Source organism: Leopardus geoffroyi, chromosome E2 (assembly GCF_018350155.1).
Source record: "Leopardus geoffroyi isolate Oge1 chromosome E2, O.geoffroyi_Oge1_pat1.0, whole genome shotgun sequence".
Taxonomy (NCBI): domain Eukaryota; kingdom Metazoa; phylum Chordata; class Mammalia; order Carnivora; family Felidae; genus Leopardus; species Leopardus geoffroyi.
Genome location: NC_059335.1, coordinates 33855560 through 33872664, shown reverse-complemented (window position 1 = coordinate 33872664; position 17105 = coordinate 33855560). Strand labels below are relative to the sequence as shown.

The 17105-nt window shown below is 50.8% G+C and overlaps 2 protein-coding genes across 2 annotated transcripts; both read right to left on the bottom strand.

Moving 5' to 3' along the window:
• Positions 1 to 8363: 8363 nt before the first annotated feature.
• LOC123579189 (metallothionein-2) lies at positions 8364 to 9982 on the bottom strand. The gene is made up of 3 exons (XM_045442810.1): positions 9908 to 9982; positions 9282 to 9347; positions 8364 to 8611 (listed from the first exon to the last, which is right to left on the bottom strand). The coding sequence occupies exons 1-3, from the start codon at positions 9933 to 9935 to the stop codon at positions 8520 to 8522; spliced, it is 186 nt and encodes a 61-aa protein (XP_045298766.1). The 5' UTR covers positions 9936 to 9982; the 3' UTR covers positions 8364 to 8519.
• A 5380-nt stretch (positions 9983 to 15362) lies between these two features.
• On the bottom strand, positions 15363 to 17055 carry LOC123579190 (metallothionein-2). Its single transcript, XM_045442811.1, has 3 exons — positions 16916 to 17055; positions 16289 to 16354; positions 15363 to 15617 (listed from the first exon to the last, which is right to left on the bottom strand). The coding sequence occupies exons 1-3, from the start codon at positions 16941 to 16943 to the stop codon at positions 15526 to 15528; spliced, it is 186 nt and encodes a 61-aa protein (XP_045298767.1). The 5' UTR covers positions 16944 to 17055; the 3' UTR covers positions 15363 to 15525.
• Between the last annotated feature and the right edge of the window lie 50 nt (positions 17056 to 17105).

The following is a 17105-nucleotide window of genomic DNA, read 5'->3' as shown; positions in this document are numbered from 1 at the left end:
CGATCGGCTACAGATAAAAGAGTTGAGCAAAAATCAGAGAAAGCATTTTGTGAAAATCAATAGACTATATGGATGACAAGAGTACGGTAAAGAGTATTGGATATTTTGTTATTTTTTTCTAAATTGTGTGCTATATATTCTTTATATCATTACAATTTATAATAACTTGGGGCACCTGGGTGGCTCAGCCGGTTGAGCATCTGACTTCGGCTCGGCTCAGGTCATGATCTTGTGGTTCCGGAGTTCGAGCCCCACAGCTGGCTTGCTGTTGTCAACCTGTCAGCACAGAGCCCGCTTTGGATCCTCTGTCCCCCTCTCTCTGCCCCTCCCCTACTTATGCTCTCCCCCAAATAAATAAATATAAAAAAATAAATAAAAATAAAATTTATAATAAATGGGTATATTCATGTATATGAATCCATTTTTTTTTCCTGTGGGGAACGGATCATTAAACATTTACCAGCATTTTCCTGAACTTAACGCATTTCATGATAGGAAGGGTTAATATTCTTAGGACGTCTGCTCTCACTCATTCTCTGCCGTGTGAGGACACGGTGAGAAGGCAGCTGTCTGCGAGCCAGGAAGAGGGCTCATGCTGGCGCTCTGAGCTCAAACTTCTGGCCTCCAGAACCATGAGAAAATAAATTTTTGTCGTTTGAGAGAGGGAAAAATCTGCTGTCCCCAAATTGATCTGCAGATTCAATGCAATTCTGAACAGAATCCACAGGAATTTTTCCATGGAACTATAATAAGGTGATTCTAAAATGTACATAGAAGAGGAAAGAGCCAGGGATAGCCAGGATATTTCTGACGAACACTAGGGACTTGGGAATAGAGGCAGGGGGAGACATCAAGGCTTATTATGAAGTTTTAGAAAGAGGGGGGCGCCTGGCTGGCTCCATCAGAAGAACATGCGAATCTTGATCTCGGGGTTGTGAGTTCGAGCCCCATGTTGGGTGTAGAGATTACTTAAAAATAAAATCTTTGTTGAAAAACAGAGCTCAGAAATGGATCCACATATCTATGGGACTTTGGTACTTAACAGAAGTGGCAAGTCAGGTCAGCGGGGAAGAGAAGGAGCATGCAATAAATGGACCCACTTACTCACCAGGAAAAAGATGAAGTTAGATACTTGTCTCACTACTATATACAGAAATCCCATTCCAGATGGATGAAGGACTTCCATTTAAAAACAAAACTTTACAAGATATATTTTAGATATTTTTAGGCATTCAAATATCTTTCAGACTTCACAGTAGCAAAAGATTTCCTAAACGAGCCACAAAAGAACTGATTATATAATAAAAGTTGATCATTTTAACTAGAAGTACGAATGTTTGCCCATCCAAAGACTCAGACAAAGGTTGAATTTAAAGGGTGTATAATGAATGTCTATAACATAATAAGAAGGGTACAAACAACCCACGGAAAAATGTGCACAAATGGAAAGTAATGAAGTGATTAAAAAAAAAACAAAACAGGAAAGAAAACCCACAATGATAGGGGTATGTCAAAAGGACCCAGGAGACGACTGAAAGAGCTCTCGGGGGCCAGAGCTGGAACAATTTGAGCAACAAAATAAATAAAACGATTCTGGATCCTAACCCAAAGTATAAAATAAATATCTATGAACCCATGCTAATATAAATAAATACTTGAACAAACAAATAAGTAGAAAAGAAACAAATCTCCTGGATGGCATTCCAAATATTTTATGTAGATACTGGCTCTTGAGGAGCTTAACTTCAAGTACAAAGTGACTTCCTTCCAAAGACTACGATGTGGAGATGGGGGCAAAAAAGAATAACCTTACAGTAGAGACACCTGAAAAATATTACCTCGGCCAGGTGGTCAAGGTCAACATCAACAGTGATAAGTTATGTTGATAATATTATACTCTTGAGAAGATATCATGAGGAACTCTGTGGTCCCCACCTACCCCTCTCCAACACCCCTCACGCCCACCCAAACCGATATCCCTAGTCTAGTAATGAGAAAAACAGCAGACAAATTCCATAGAGGGGACACCCCACAAAACACCTGATCAGTACTCCTCAAAACTGTCAAGGTCATCAAAAACAAGGAAAGTCTGAGAAACTGTCACAGCCCAGAGTGGCCGAAGGACACTTGATGGTTAGATGCGATACGGTATCTTCCCTGGAACAGAAAAAGGACATCAGGTAAAAATTAAGGAAATCTGAATAAGGTTCGGACTTCACTTGTTTTCTTTCTCTTAGTGAGCACAAGATATAGACAGGCATTTTTCAGAAAAAGAAGCACGTGGCAATAAACATATGAAGAGATGTTCCATACCATCAGCGATCAAGAAAATGCAAATCAAAGTCACAGTGAGATATCATTTTGCACCCATTTCACTGGCAGAAATTTAAAAATCTAATGCTCTAAAAAAGGATGTGCATCCATAGGCTCTATCCGTGGGTCCTTGTGAGTACTTGGCACACAGAGTGAGATGGAGACCAATGTTGGGTTTTGAGCAGAAGGCCCCTCTGGCTGCTGGCCTGAGTAGAGACTTCAAGGGGCCAAGGCAGACAGACATAGGGAGACCAGGTAGAGACCAGGGTGAGAGCAGATGGCAGCTTGGACCAGCGTGGCTGCAGTGGAGGTGGTGGCCAAGAGGTGGGAGTCTACTTGATTCCATCCTGCCCTCTATCACCCTATGTTGAATTGATTCGTGCACTTGACTCTGCCCACATACCTCCAGTGGACTGAAGACGCCTGGAAGGCAAAGGCTGTCTAATTCATCAGTACTAATCAGTCCTTGTCACTGGCCCAGCACGGCGGAAGTACCCAGGAATGAATATGTGAACAGCAGCAGTCACATTGTTTCTTTGCCCCTTAACCCTCTATGGCTCCCTTCTATCAGGGAAATGATTGAACAAGGCTCTTTTTCCCATGTCCAAGACTTTTCTTGCACTGTCCCCTCCTCCAAGAGAGGCAAGGGCCCACACTGAGGTGGGCAGACTCTAAGAGGAGTCAGTGGTGTTAAGGGCCCCGCACACATGCCCTCTTTGAGCACTTTCCTTCTGAGGGAGTTTGCCTTGGGGACTTGCCTTGTTTTTTCACCTATACCAGGGACCCAGTACCATGTGGCCCATAGGGATATGAGGAGGCTCATCTGATTGGTACAAACTATGAATCTCTGCCAGGAAAGTAATTTTCCCAGGCCTGAAGAGTGGCAGGCCCCAAGGGCAGGAAATGCCTACCTGCCCAGAAAAAAACCTCACCCATGGGTGTGACTTACAGGCCCAGGCAAGAAGGAATGTGGTCCAGGATGGGAGGTGATATCCAGGTCTCTGGACTTGTTCTGCCCTCAGAGTCTTAGGCTCTGGGGGTCCGATGAGGCCAATCTTGGGCTCGGTGGGTGGTCCTATGATGCCACAGACTGGTCCTATGATGCCCCCTTGGCCCACCAACATCTTCCCCAAACTCCTTAAGGGAATTAAGCTAAGCATCATTTGCTGGAATGGGAAAAAGTGGGTAGGGGTGGGGAGCACTGTGGGTCCAGGCTTGGAAAGAGGGCAGGAGCCAAGGAAATGCCACAACGTTGGGGACACAGGATCCACAGGCCTGGTCTCAGGGCCCGAAGAATCTGGTCAGGGCATGTGCCTATGAGGAATATCCTCGGAATTCATTCTAGTCCATGTGTGAGTTCCAAAGGGGAACATCTGATTGGTTGAGGCTCGTTGGGGAACAAGGATCTGAACTTCTACCTTTTTTAGTCAGACTCCTGGGTCTCCCCTCCCTCTGAGGCTGGGCACAATGTGGGCGGAGGGGGTTCACCAGAAGGAAGTTAGAGAATGCATCCCAGACAGCCAGACTTGACCAATGTCCATCACAACCCTGAATGTACCCCCCGGAGAGTCCCTTTTCTGGGTGAAGCATTGCCTTCTCTTTCTGAAAGACAATGTGACTCTGTCAAAGTTGGGGTGATCCTAGACCCCTGGATGGCTTGCTGGTAGAGTATGTAGGTTAGCTTTGTTGTGGGTGGGCACAGGAAGTGCCTTGGAGGGAGTAGAGTCCAGAGGTTTATATATGGCAATACCCCTACCCCCAGCAATGGCAATGATGTGTCAGGCAGGCCAGAATGGCTGGTGACGGGGCTGAGATGCCATCCCCCAGTTTGCTAGGCAATGTCTGGGGACTAGGCCACTGAGTCTTTCACATCACCCAAGCGTCAGTGATGACACCAGCTCTCCAGCCTTGCCTCAGCCTCCTCCCTTGATGCTCAAGAATCGCTGAGTCCCTGCAGACAAAGGCAGAGGCCAGGAGGCTCTCTGACTCGTGAGAAGTCCCCCACTGCTGGCTGCGAGGCAAAAACCAGCCAACCTTTACAACATACCCCAACCTCCCTATCCTTGCTAGATAGAAGAGTCTGCAGGGGTACCTGGGTGGCTCAGTCTGTTAAGTGTCCCACTCTTGACTTTGACTCAGGTCATGATCTCATGGTTAGTGAGTTGGAGCCCCGCTTCGGGCTCTGCGCTATCGGAGGAAAGAAGGGGCCAGGAAGGATCTGGGTGTGGTGGTGAGATGTAGGGGAAAGTAGGGAGGCAGGCTCTGCTGATTTCACGGCTTTGCCCTGGGGGTGGAGGTGGATGTGGGTGGGACTGCAGCCAGCCAGGAGTGGCCTCAGGGATCACTTGGAAAGGATGGTTCAATGGGTATTGTGATGCCTTAGGTGGGGCCAGGTGAGAGTCCCACAGGGACTTAGGTGTGTGATTCAGTTTTTCCTCCACCCTCCTCCTCACGGGGCTCTGAGCAAATTTGCTGGGCCACACCTGCAGGCCTTCTGAGAGACCTCCAATGTCCCACCATGCCTCCTTCCTATCACTGGCCTTCTACCGTCACCCCTGACCCCCTCCCTCCCTCCAGCTCCCTGAGCTGAATTCATCCTTAGATCAGTGAGATTCTTCTAGGGTGCAAGGAAGAGACGCAGCTTTTGTTGATGGAGGCACACTCCACTTGCAAGGTGTGCCGAGTATTTTCCAGATCCACCATCCACCCTCCCCTCTATGAGCCAGGTAGAGGGTGGGAACCTAACGGCATCTGGTTGGGGGAGGGCAGGAGGTCACGGAATGTATTCCCCGGGCTCCCTTGCAAGGTCAGATGCCACCTGAAGGTCACAGCTCTTGTTGGGGCATCCTCTCCTACAGCGACAGCTGCTCTCTGTCCAGTGACAACCCCTCCCTCTGGCTCTTCAGGCGTAGGCCGGCCAGGGCCTCCATTGCTTGGTCAATTCTCTCACTGCTTCCAACTCCTTGGTAAAAAAAAAAAAAAAAAAGAGGGGCACCTGGGTGGCTCAGTCGGTTAAGCGTCTGACTTCAGCTCAGGTCATGATCTCGCAGTTTGTGAGTTCGAGCCCCACGTTGGGCTCTGTGCTGACAGCACGAGCCTGGAGCCTGTTTCAGATTCTGTGTCTCCCTCTCTCTCTGCCCCTCCCCGACTCATGTTTTGTCTCTCTGTGTCTCTGAAAAATGAATAAACCTTAAAAAAGAAAAAAAAAAATCCTTTATTAAACTCTCCCATGGCTCACTGGTTTCCTGCCAGGGTCAGTCTGGGGCATCTGCAGGGAGTCCAAAGGTGGCCAGATATGCCTCTTCCCTACCCCCAGCCAGCTGGACTTCCTGGGACTTTGGGTCTTGGGCAGGAGGCGGAGAGCTTAGTGGGCAGTCTAGAATTCATTTGCAAGAGCTGTGGCCGGTAGCAGTGACGGGGGCAGTGAGAAGTGGAGGTGACCGTTATGCCAACAGCAGTGGCCCAGCCAGGCTGCTCCCGGGACACGAACTGCTGCTGACAGCCCCACCCCCACCCCATTCCACGGCTCCTGCCCATTTTCTGGACCTCGTTCTCCACCCTCCCTATCAGTTACACCGTCTCCTATACCCTTTCAACGAATTTCTTTTTTACCTAATTTGGCCAGAGTCCATTTCTGTTGCTGTCATCGCTTCTCGGCCTTTTGGCTAAGATCAAGTGTATCTGTTGCTGTCATTCAAGGGGCCCTAACTGCTATGGGGTTTGCTTTCAGAGTTCAGAGGGAAGTGAGGTCACTGGGACTCTTCCGGGAAGATCCTCAGCTTTCCGAGTCTCTGGAAGACTGAGAGGGGCAGCAGTGCTCACAGAAAACAAATCTGTAGTTTGGTCGAATCATCCTTGTGGCTACCATTTGGGTGCATTCTTATTGTTCCCATGATGTAGGTCCAATTACAGCAAGAGCTCAAGTTACCGTTTGTTCCTGTACCTGCACCTGGAAACGATGCTCCTCAGGGGAGAGGATCTGATTGGTTCATCTAATACGAAGCATCTGCCTCGGTCAGGGATGTCATGCCAGCCTCCCCCCTTTCCCGGAAGAGTTAACCCCCTACTCTTCCAGCCTACTCACCAATTCTCCAATCAGTTCTGGCCAAAGAGTGACCATGCGAATGAACAAATGAATGAATGAATGAATGGTTTTCTCTGGGCCTCCTGGTCAGATTGAATCACACCCTTCTCCAAGGCTTTCATACCTAGAGTCTTCTCTGCCTTCTCCTAAAGGCAGATATGTTCAGACTCTGTGTCACTCTCTGCCCCAGCTCAGGAGCTGTGTCTAGAAATGATAAATGAAAGCTCCCTGAACTCAACAGGGACTTGAATAAACTCTTCCAGTTTTGCAAAGGGATTGGGTCTTATTTACATATTATCTTCCTCTGTGCCCAGCACAGCACAGTGATTTACATGTAGCAGAGGTCCAATAAGTGTTCTTTGAATCCAGGAGGGAGCATTTATGGATCTACCTACTGATTGTCAGATATGGCGCCCAACCTCACTTTTACTGCCCCCACTTTACAGATGAGAACTACAAGGCACAAACAGGCCCCATAACTTGCCTAAGTAGTAGAGCTGTGGTTCTAGCCAGGCAATCTGGCCCCAGAGCAGCCATGTTTAACTGCCTTACCAGCTAAACAAGGTATTGGCTTCTGGAATTAAATGAGCCATTCTGATGCAATCATATTCATTTAAAAAAAAAAAAAAACTATTGTAAATTAATCTCTCCAGCTGCCACCGTAATGGTCATGCCCCGCCCACCCCTTGGGGAGATGGGGGGCTCAGGGAGGAAGCGAGAAGGCTACTTCACACAGGACTTGAAAAGTAAAACGCTGCAGGCCGATGATTGTGTTTGTCAGGCCGAATGAAAACATTCTGTACCCTTCCACGGAGGGGATTGGCAGCTGTGAGTCCCAAAGGCGGAGTTGTGAAATAACTGGGCCCGTTTGTGACTGTGGCAGCGGGACTTCTGGAGCAAACGTGGCAATAGCACATCACTCTCCTGTCCAAGAGCCACAGGGTCTGTGCCAGGCTCTCACTAGGAAACAGTGACGAGGACACCAGCCCATCCACACCGAGGTGGTGTCTCTGTAGTATGAGCCCCCCCCCCCGGGGGCTGTCCACCCCTTCTGCCTGATTTGGTCTCTACGAAAACACTTGCCACATCCTGCAGGGCAAGGCCTACCCGCCTCTTCCTCCAGACTGACAGGAACCTGGTACCTCCGTGTTCTCTTGGCCCCCAGGACAGGCAGCCACACGTTGGGGGACTTGGCCTCAAATTCCAACCAGGGTGGAAATATTTCCTGGCAGAGGCTCATTTCATTTCACTAAATGCTCCATGTGACCGCCCCAGTGGGTTACAACCTTAGGTCCTTGTTAAAATCTGGGTTCCCCAGCCCATCTTACACCTAAGAAATCAGAATGGAAGCTGGGAAGAGGAAAGGGGGACCCTGGTGTGGTCCTCTCTTCCCCTGTCCCACCTCCAAGTGGCTCAGAGGGCAGCCAGGTGAGGAGTCTGGCAGATGGAGACACGCGGTCTCAGAAGTGAACTTGGAACACTCCATTCGCACACTTACCCAGCCATGTGGGCCTACACATCAGGACCTTTGCTCAAGCAGTCCCCTCTGACAGGAAGGCAGCTCCCATGGCGGGTTTCCCCACTTGGGCTCACCCAACAGCATGCTCAGTCACAGACATGTATTTTCGAATCAGAACTTCTCTCTCCCAGGCAGTCTGTAAGCTCTATGTGACCTTGACAAGTAGAACCCAATGCCTGTGTATTCACTAGATGCACCATAGGTGGCTATTGAGTGAATATGGGTAGTGACACAGATACAACGAAGGATGGGGACATTCTGGAAGGCAGTGGAGGCTGTCATAGTTGCCAAAGAAGGGCCTCAAAGGAGGTGGACCAGCCAGACTGCAGGAAACCCTGCCCTACCCCCACTTCCCATGCCCACCCCTTCAACTTCCCCCAACCCAGGTCCCCTTTAACCCAACTAGAAACAAGTCCCACCTTCCCAACACACTGGTAGACATCTGGAGCCAGAAGAGTCTAGATGATTTATTGTCATTCAAATATCTCACAGAAACAGGAATGTAGCAAACAGGTCATGGTAATATGAAAAAGTAAAAAAAAAACAAAACTGCAGGTTTGTACATGTTGCTCTATTTACATCTGGAACAGGTGCTCCCCCACATCAGGCACAGCAGCTGCACTTGTCCGATGCCCCTTTGCAGATGCAGCCCTGGGCACACTTGGCACAGCCCACGGGGCAGCAGGAGCAGCAGCCTGGGGGAGAAAGGCCCGAGTGGGTCAGAGCCCAAGTGGGTCACCAGGAACCTCCCTTCCCACAGCGGGCCCGGCACAGCTCTGCCCCCAGCCCTGCAGGGCCCTGGGTTGAGGATGGCCTGCTCTGTCCCTAGACAACTGGGTCCTACCCCCTAGCAAGAGGCTGCCTTGCCCCCATCTGATTCCAGGACAGGGCAGAACGCCTGCAGACACAGAGACAGGGCCTCCAGGGACAATGGAGGCTAGTCCTTTGCCCCCCTGAACCACACAGTGACGTGAGGGAAGTCCTCAAGGTCAGAGAGGGGGCACCCCTGCCTACCAGCGCCCAGGAGGGCCAGGGAAGTTCTGGGCTGTCTGCAGAGGAAAGGGCTGCACCAGGTCAGAGACACCACACGTGGTCATCAAATTCATGAACATCAAGTGTCAGGACGCTGGAGGGTTCAGAAGGCAGGAGACCTAGGTTCTGGTGCTGGCTGCATCCTTGACACGATTTGCTGACCTCTCTGCAGGGGCCTCGGTTACCCTGTTCTGGGATGAGGTGGGGACTCCACCATCTTATCTGCAGGAACTTTCAGTGCCAATTCTGAGTCAGGGGCTGAGGGAAGGGGATGTAGAGAAGCTGGGTCATCTGACCCAGCCCAGCCCCCCTGGGAGAACACCCCACACTCACTCTTCTTGCAGGAGGTGCATCTGCACTCTTTGCACGTGCAGGAGCCGGCGCACGTGCAGGAGCCACCTGCCAGGGAGAGAAAGAGACGCGGTGAGCACAAGTGCGGCGTAGGAGCCACAGTGGGTGGGCAACACACGCCCCCTGCGGCCTCCGGGTCGGTGCCCAGCACCAGGAGCTCGCTCCTCACGCAGGGCGGGTAAGGGCAGCCCCACTCCCTGTCTCTGCGGTGCTAGGAAAGGTAGGTCCCCTCTGGCTTTTACTCCACACGGAAGGTCTCGGGCCTTCCGAAGGGCTAAGAGTAGAGCCAGGGCCTGTGGTCTTGAACCCCGAAGAGGCAATGCCCCACCTCCCATCAAGTGCTGGTGGCTCCAAGGCCTGAACAGAGCACTGTGTCCCAGGTCAGCAGCCCTCGACCAACAGGAGGCTTCGACGTGACCGCAGTACCCTCCCCTCTAACACAGGGGGCAGAGAGAGAACGGAAATGCTCTCTGGGGCTTCGCGGGGAGAAAGCACGTGCCCACGACTGGATTCAGCTCAAGTCCAAAACAGTCGCTCTTCTAACCCCAAGAACAGTCGGTCCGGGCCTGGGAAACTGCACCCTAAGACTCAGAGCCGGGGGCCCTTACCGGCGGAGCAGGAGCAGTTGGGGTCCATCTGGAGTCGAGGTAACGACGGAAGTCCAAAGCAGGCGACACAAGAGGCACACCGCTGATGGCTGGAGGCGTGGTGGAGCCTGGGCGCTGGCGGGCCGGCTTTATAGCGGGAGCGGGCGGTCCGGGCGCAAAGGCCCCGCCCCGGCCCTTGCACCCGCCCCGCGGAGAGCGCGCGGCCCGGCGTGTCCTTGGCTGTGCTGTGTGCACCCCGCGGGGCCGGGCGCACGGGTCCAGGAGGGTGGCGGGCTCCGTGCGCACCGCGCGGAGGGGTCGGCACGCGGTGTCCCAGCCGCCCTGCCCGCCCGTTCTCGGTCTCCCCGCGGTTGGCCGCCGCCCCCCGTTCCCGTCGGTTCCGGGAACTCTCTGCCCGTGTGCTCGCCGCCTTCCCCACCCCCGGCCCGCTGCAGGTGTCCCCGGGGTCGCTCTTTCCGGGAGCCCGTGTGCAACCCTGGCCTCTCCTTCCAGACCCAGGCTTGGCGGGGGCAAGGGGCAGAGGGTGGGTGTGCAGAGCCACCTGAGAGAGTTGTGTGCAGAGGATGGGGGGTGGACGTGACCTTTGCCTCCCCTGGCATGTCTCTTCTCCGGCCTCACGTCGGGCTTTCGGACCCTTTTATGCGGTACACCGTTTGGCAGGCACAGACCACTGCCTCTGTCCGTTCTCCACGAGCGAAAGGATATATGGGCGCGATTGTCTGGGCCCTTCTTTGGGTTAAAAGCAGGGCTTGCCACAACCTGCGGATGCACCCCACTCCAGGCGGTGCCCAGTGGGTAAGATGCCCACAACGGAGGGATTCTTTTAGGTGATAGGGAGACCTGACTTTAAATAACAAAGTAAGAAAAGCGGTCATTTCCCTTTCAGCATTCCAAGAATTACCTAGTATTTAGTGACTTCCTCCTCCCTTCCCTGCCAGCCATTGCCTGTCTAGGTCCCCTATTGTGGGCCTTAAGGCATGTTTGTCTTGTACACAGCAACGCCGTGAGCACAGGCCTGTGACTCCCTTCGTTCTTTCTATCCTCTACCGCGGAAGGGATGTGTGGGCCTGTTTGTCCGGGTGCTCCTTCGCCTAAACTTTCTAGGGGCTTTCCTCAGCCCTGCCAATTCACCCCACTCATGATGGAGGTGCCCAAAGCATGGGAAGGGATCTTTGTATGTGATAGGTGAACCCGGCATCCAATAACAAAGTAAGACAAGTGGTTCTGTCCCTCTTTGCGTTCCTGGCAACTGCATAGCATTTAGTCCGTTCCCATCCTTGTGTCTCATCTTGGCTATTTGAACCCTACCAGTGATCCTTTATGTTTTTAATTTCTTTTTAAGTTTATTTATTTATTTTGAGAGAGCACACGCAAGCACAGGAAGGGCAGAGGGAAGGTTAGAGAGAGAATCCCAATCTACTGTCAGCACGGAGACTGATGTGGGGCTCGAACTCACAGAGAGATTGTGACCTGAACAGAAACCAAGAGTCAGTCCCTTAACCAGCTGAGCCACCCAGGTGCCCCCCTAACAGCAATCATAAAGGGGACATTAGTTACGAGCCAGTTTCCCAAAGGCAAAAGTGCACACAGCACATGGAGTTTAAGGTAGCTAAGCCAGGGTCACGGTGCTGGGAGGTGGTACCCTGGATATGGTTCCAGCCACTGCTGGAGGGAAAGAAAGTAAATGATAAAGCCTCCCTTCGGCCCAGAGATATGTCTTTAGCTCCACTCTACTGTGTCAAGCTCAATCTTGGGAGTGACAAAGTGAAACAAAAGGAGTATATATATATATATATATATATATATATATATATGTATATGTATATGTAATATATGATATATATGTATATGTAATCACATATATATGTATATATATACATATATATATGATACATGATTTTCTAGCACACTTCTATGTCTGGAAGTAAACTCATTCTCATTTTCAGTAGTGGTAAAAGACTTTGCTTTTCATATAAATGTATTTCAAAAAATATGAATCATTCAAAAGAAAATGTTAAGTAAGATACGGTTGCAGAGGACAGCAGAGATGGCAAGCATCCATCTGTATCTATTATGAGGATTTGGACTGTCTTGCTCATGGCTTTATATCCCTAGGGCCGACCCTTCTTGTGTGAGAAGAGAGGATAACTCTCTCTGGGCAATTGGTCACATGCTCATTGGGTAGATGGAGACAATACAGGACACGCAGCTAAGCCCACCAGGCTGGGCTTATTTGTCTGGAGGTAGAGAAATGTCTCTTATGCTATGAATGCTATTAATAAAATAATAGCTAACATTATGGATTACTCACTGTGTCTAGGCATCATTCTCATTTCTTTACATGTATTAAATAATCTCATTCTAAGAGCCACCGCCCTACTATTTTTCCCCTTTTATAGTGCAGGAGACTGAGCCACAGAGAGGTTTACCTCACGCATCTGTAAGTGACACGAGAGGGCGTTGCACTCATGCAGGCTGACTGTAGCATCATGCCCTGACCCTCCACCCTGCACCATGACTTCGCATGAAAGGTGAGGACAGAGAGGCACAGAGCAGCAGTGGGAGGAGCACTGAGAGGGCAGTCAGATCCTCTGCAGAGCTCTGTGACCTCTTTGGGCTTCGGTTTCCCATCTCTCCAGATAAGGCACAACTAGACTATCTCAAAGGACCCTTCCAGCTCTGAATGATGAGAGGCAGGATTTAGCATCCAGTGACATCATGATCAGCCAGTGGTGGCCAGAGGGTGAGGTCAGCTGTAGTATATAAATTAATAACTCTGACTAGGAGCTGTGTGACCTGGGGCTGGTTGCTTAATCTCTCTGGTGTTGGCACAATCACTTCAGTCCCTGCATGTTCGCTTTTAACTGTTTCCTGTACAGATCAAACGACGTAAAGGATGGGAAAGATTCTTGTGTCTGTCCAAATGCGGTGGCAGCATCCCGTCCCTAGGGGCTTATTGCTGGACATCCACACTCCCCTGGGCCCCAGGTCAGCAAATTTCTAATCCCATCTCTAGCCTCCAGAGTAATACTTCCAAACCAAAGAGTCTTTCTCTGGAGCATGTTGGGAGCTAGAAGTATTCTCTCTCCACAAATGTCAGTGTGAATATTGTAGTGACCTTAATGACCACTGTTTGTTAAGCCCTAGCCAGGAGCCAGGACACTATCTCACTTAATTTCTTACATTGAAATGTCATCTCCTTTATACAAATGAAGAAATGAGGGCTTCGTAAGTGTCAACAACTTGCCCAGGTCACATGGCCAAGAAATGGCAAGGTAAGCTGTGAACCAGACTGCCTGACAGCAAAGCCCATGCTCCGGGCACGGGCTGGCTTCATAAATCCCCTTTTCACACCAGGCACCCACAGGCAAGCATGGTCCTGATTCAGGGCCACATGACTCACTTTCTCTTTGATTGAACATCAAGTAGCAATTCCCTCCACAAAGAGCCCCGGGGGACTAACCGTTGGCACTAATTACAAGTCACTCAAGGCCTCTCTCCTGCCTAATAAACACCGCAAAGACTTCCAAAGTGCAGGACTGGCCATCACCCTGCACAGACAGACATGAAGTACTTCATCTGGAACCAGTTCTTGGATGGCCTCCCTCTTGTGGGGAAATGGCTGGGCAATTGTCTCCAATTCCCTAGTGACTTTGTTGGTTTCAAGTTGCCAAGGGCAGATTTTGTAGGGGCGGATCCCAGCCTGACCTGGGGAGGAACTTCCAAAGACTCAGAGCCAAGTCACAACAGGGAGCTCTCAGGGGTACTGGGTGTCCTGTCAGTGGCACTAGACAAGCCAACACTGACGGATTCCCTGTGCGGGTGTTGGAGACGGTGCTACTCAAGGTGTATGTGGTCCACACACCTTGTGAATTGTTTCTAGTGCTCAGTTCACACCTTTGATGAATACATGTGTCGTTTGCAGTTTTTAAACGTTTTGTTATTTTGTTCCTCAAAACAAGAGGGAAATTTGTTGAATCAAAACATGGGTTTTGTAAATTGTGCCTTTTAAAGTTTTTTCTTAGTAATTTATTTTGCCAAAAATTAAATCTATGTCAGAAAGTAAAAATTGGGAGGTGCCTAGATGGCTCAGACGGTTAAGCATCCGACTCTTGATTTCAGCTCAGTTTCATGATCTCAGGGTTTGTGGGTTTGAGCCCCACATTGGGCACCTCGCTCTCAGTATGGAGCCTGCTTGGGATTCTCCCTCTCCCTCTCTCTGCCCCTCCTGGCTCATTCTCTCTCTCTCTCTCCTCTCAAAAATAAAAAATAAAAATTGGTCCTTCAAGTGTGTTAGAAGCAAGCCTTGTAAAGAAAAGTCAAACAAGTGGGGAGGTAGATTCCATCCCCAAAGTACTTTTTTTTTTTTGTAAAGATTTTAGTTAAGTAATCTGTACACCCAACGTGGGCCTTGAACCTACAACTCCAAACCCCGAGATCAAGAGTTGCACACTCCTGGGAATGCAAGCTGGTGCAGCCACTCTGGAAAACAGTATGGAGTTTCCTCACGAAAACTAAAAATAGAACTACCCTACAACCCAGCAATTGCACTACTAGGCATTTATCCAAGGGATACAGGTGTGCTGTTTCGAAGGGACACGTGCACCATGTTTATAGCAGCACTATCAACAATAGCCAAAGTATAGAAAGAGCCCAAATGTCCACAGTGGATGAATGGATAAAGATGTGGTATATATACACAATGGAGTATTACTTCGCGATCAAAAAGAATGAAATCTTGCCATTTGCAGCTACGTGGATGGAACTGGAGGGTATTATGCTCAGTGAAATTAGTCAGTCAGAGAAAGACAACAATCATAGGACTTCACTCATATGAGGGCTTTAAGAGACAAAACAGATGAACATAAGGGAAGGGAAACAAAAATACTATAAAAACAGGGAGGGAGACAAAACAGAAGAGATTCATAAATATGGCGAACAAACTGAGGGTTACTGGAGGGGTTGTGGGAGGGAGGATGGGCTAAATGGGTAAGAGGAACTAAGGCATCTACTCCTGAAATCATTGTTGCACTATATGCTAACTAATTTGGATGAAAATTTAAAAAAATAAAAAACAAAACAAAACAAGAGTTGCACACTCTACCACCTAAGCCAGCCAGGCGACCCTCCTGAGTACTTCTGAAGCCTAACATTGCTGAGGATCAAAGCTCAGCAGGGAATCCTAATTAGATATTGAGAAGTTGTAGACCACAAACACTTCCCACAAGAATTGAGGGGAACTGTATTTGCCCCATACTGTTAGGGCATCTAGATACTTTCATTTTCATCCAAGAAACTGATTCAGAGGTAACCTGACTCCCATAAGGCACAGAGTGTTAGGGGCTAATACTTGGGAGTCCAGGACCCAGGTCTCTGCACTTACGGTCCAATCCTCCACTCCAGCCATGGGGAATATGAGGTCCCTTATATCCAAAGCATGAAAAGAGAGCCAGAATAAATTCAACTTTTATTTTATTCAAGTTTTGTTATAAGTCATGTATTTTATGGAAACAGGAATGTAGCAAACAGGTCATGGTAATATGAAAAAGTAAAAAAAAAAAAAACTGCAGGTTTGTACATGTTGCTCTATTTACATCTGGAACAGGTGCTCCCCCACATCAGGCACAGCAGCTGCACTTGTCCGATGCCCCTTTGCAGATGCAGCCCTGGGCACACTTGGCACAGCCCACGGGGCAGCAGGAGCAGCAGCCTGGGGGAGAAAGGCCCGAGTGGGTCAGAGCCCAAGTGGGTCACCAGGAACCTCCCTTCCCACAGCGGGCCCGGCACAGCTCTGCCCCCAGCCCTGCAGGGCCCTGGGTTGAGGATGGCCTGCTCTGTCCCTAGACAACTGGGTCCTACCCCCTAGCAAGAGGCTGCCTTGCCCCCATCTGATTCCAGGACAGGGCAGAACGCCTGCAGACACAGAGACAGGGCCTCCAGGGACAATGGAGGCTAGTCCTTTGCCCCCCTGAACCACACAGTGACGCGAGGGAAGTCCTCAAGGTCAGAGAGGGGGCACCCCCCGCCTACCAGCGCCCAGGAGGGCCAGGGAAGTTCTGGGCTGTCTGCAGAGGAAAGGGCTGCACCAGGTCAGAGACACCACACGTGGTCATCAAATTCATGAACATCAAGTGTCAGGACGCTGGAGGGTTCAGAAGGCAGGAGACCTAGGTTCTGGTGCTGGCTGCATCCTTGACACGATTTGCTGACCTCTCTGCAGGGGCCTCGGTTGCCCTGTTCTGGGATGAGGTGGGGACTCCACCATCTTATCTGCAGGAACTTTCAGTGCCAATTCTGAGTCAGGGGCTGAGGGAAGGGGATGTAGAGAAGCTGGGTCATCTGACCCAGCCCAGCCCCCCTGGGAGAACACCCCACACTCACTCTTCTTGCAGGAGGTGCATCTGCACTCTTTGCACGTGCAGGAGCCGGCGCACGTGCAGGAGCCACCTGCCAGGGAGAGAAAGAGACCGCGGTGAGCACAAGTGCGGCATAGGAGCCACAGTGGGTGGGCAACACACGCCCCCTGCGGCCTCCGGGTCGGTGCCCAGCACCAGGAGCTCGCTCCTCACGCAGGGCGGGTAAGGGCAGCCCCACTCCCTGTCTCTGCGGTGCTAGGAGAGGTAGGTCCCCTCTGGCTTTAACTCCACACGGAAGGTCTCGGGCCTTCCGAAGGGCTAAGAGTAGAGCCAGGGCCTGTGGTCTTGAACCCCGAAGAGGCAATGCCCCACCTCCCATCAAGAGCTGGTGGCTCCAAGGCCTGAACAGAGCACTGTGTCCCAGGTCAGCAGCCCTCGACCAACAGGAGGCTTCGACGTGACCGCAGTACCCTCCCCTCTAACACAGGGGGCAGAGAGAGAACGGAAATGCTCTCTGGGGCTTCGCGGGGAGAAAGCACGTGCCCACGACTGGATTCAGCTCAAGTCCAAAACAGTCGCTCTTCTAACCCCAAGAACAGTCGGTCCGGGCCTGGGAAACTGCACCCTAAGACTCAGAGCCGGGGGCCCTTACCGGCGGAGCAGGAGCAGTTGGGGTCCATCTGGAGTCGAGGTGACGACGGAAGTCCAAAGCAGGCGACACAAGAGGCACACCGCTGATGGCTGGAGGCGTGGTGGAGCCTGGGCGCTGGCGGGCCGGCTTTATAGCGGGAGCGGGCGGTCCGGGCGCAAAGGCCCTGCCCCGGCCCTTGCACCCGCCCCGC

Bases quoted from the DNA above. Each gene is read 5' to 3' on its own strand.
- LOC123579190 (XM_045442811.1), bottom strand. From the start codon at position 16,943: ATGGACCCCAACTGCTCCTGCTCCGCCG. The intron at 16,355-16,915 runs GTAAGGGCCCCC...TCTCCCTGGCAG, and splicing joins CAACTGCTCCTGCTCCGCCG to GTGGCTCCTGCACGTGCGCC. The intron at 15,618-16,288 runs GTGAGTGTGGGG...TTTCTCCCCCAG, and splicing joins ATGCACCTCCTGCAAGAAGA to GCTGCTGCTCCTGCTGCCCC.
- LOC123579189 (XM_045442810.1), bottom strand. From the start codon at position 9,935: ATGGACCCCAACTGCTCCTGCTCCGCCG. The intron at 9,348-9,907 runs GTAAGGGCCCCC...TCTCCCTGGCAG, and splicing joins CAACTGCTCCTGCTCCGCCG to GTGGCTCCTGCACGTGCGCC. The intron at 8,612-9,281 runs GTGAGTGTGGGG...TTTCTCCCCCAG, and splicing joins ATGCACCTCCTGCAAGAAGA to GCTGCTGCTCCTGCTGCCCC.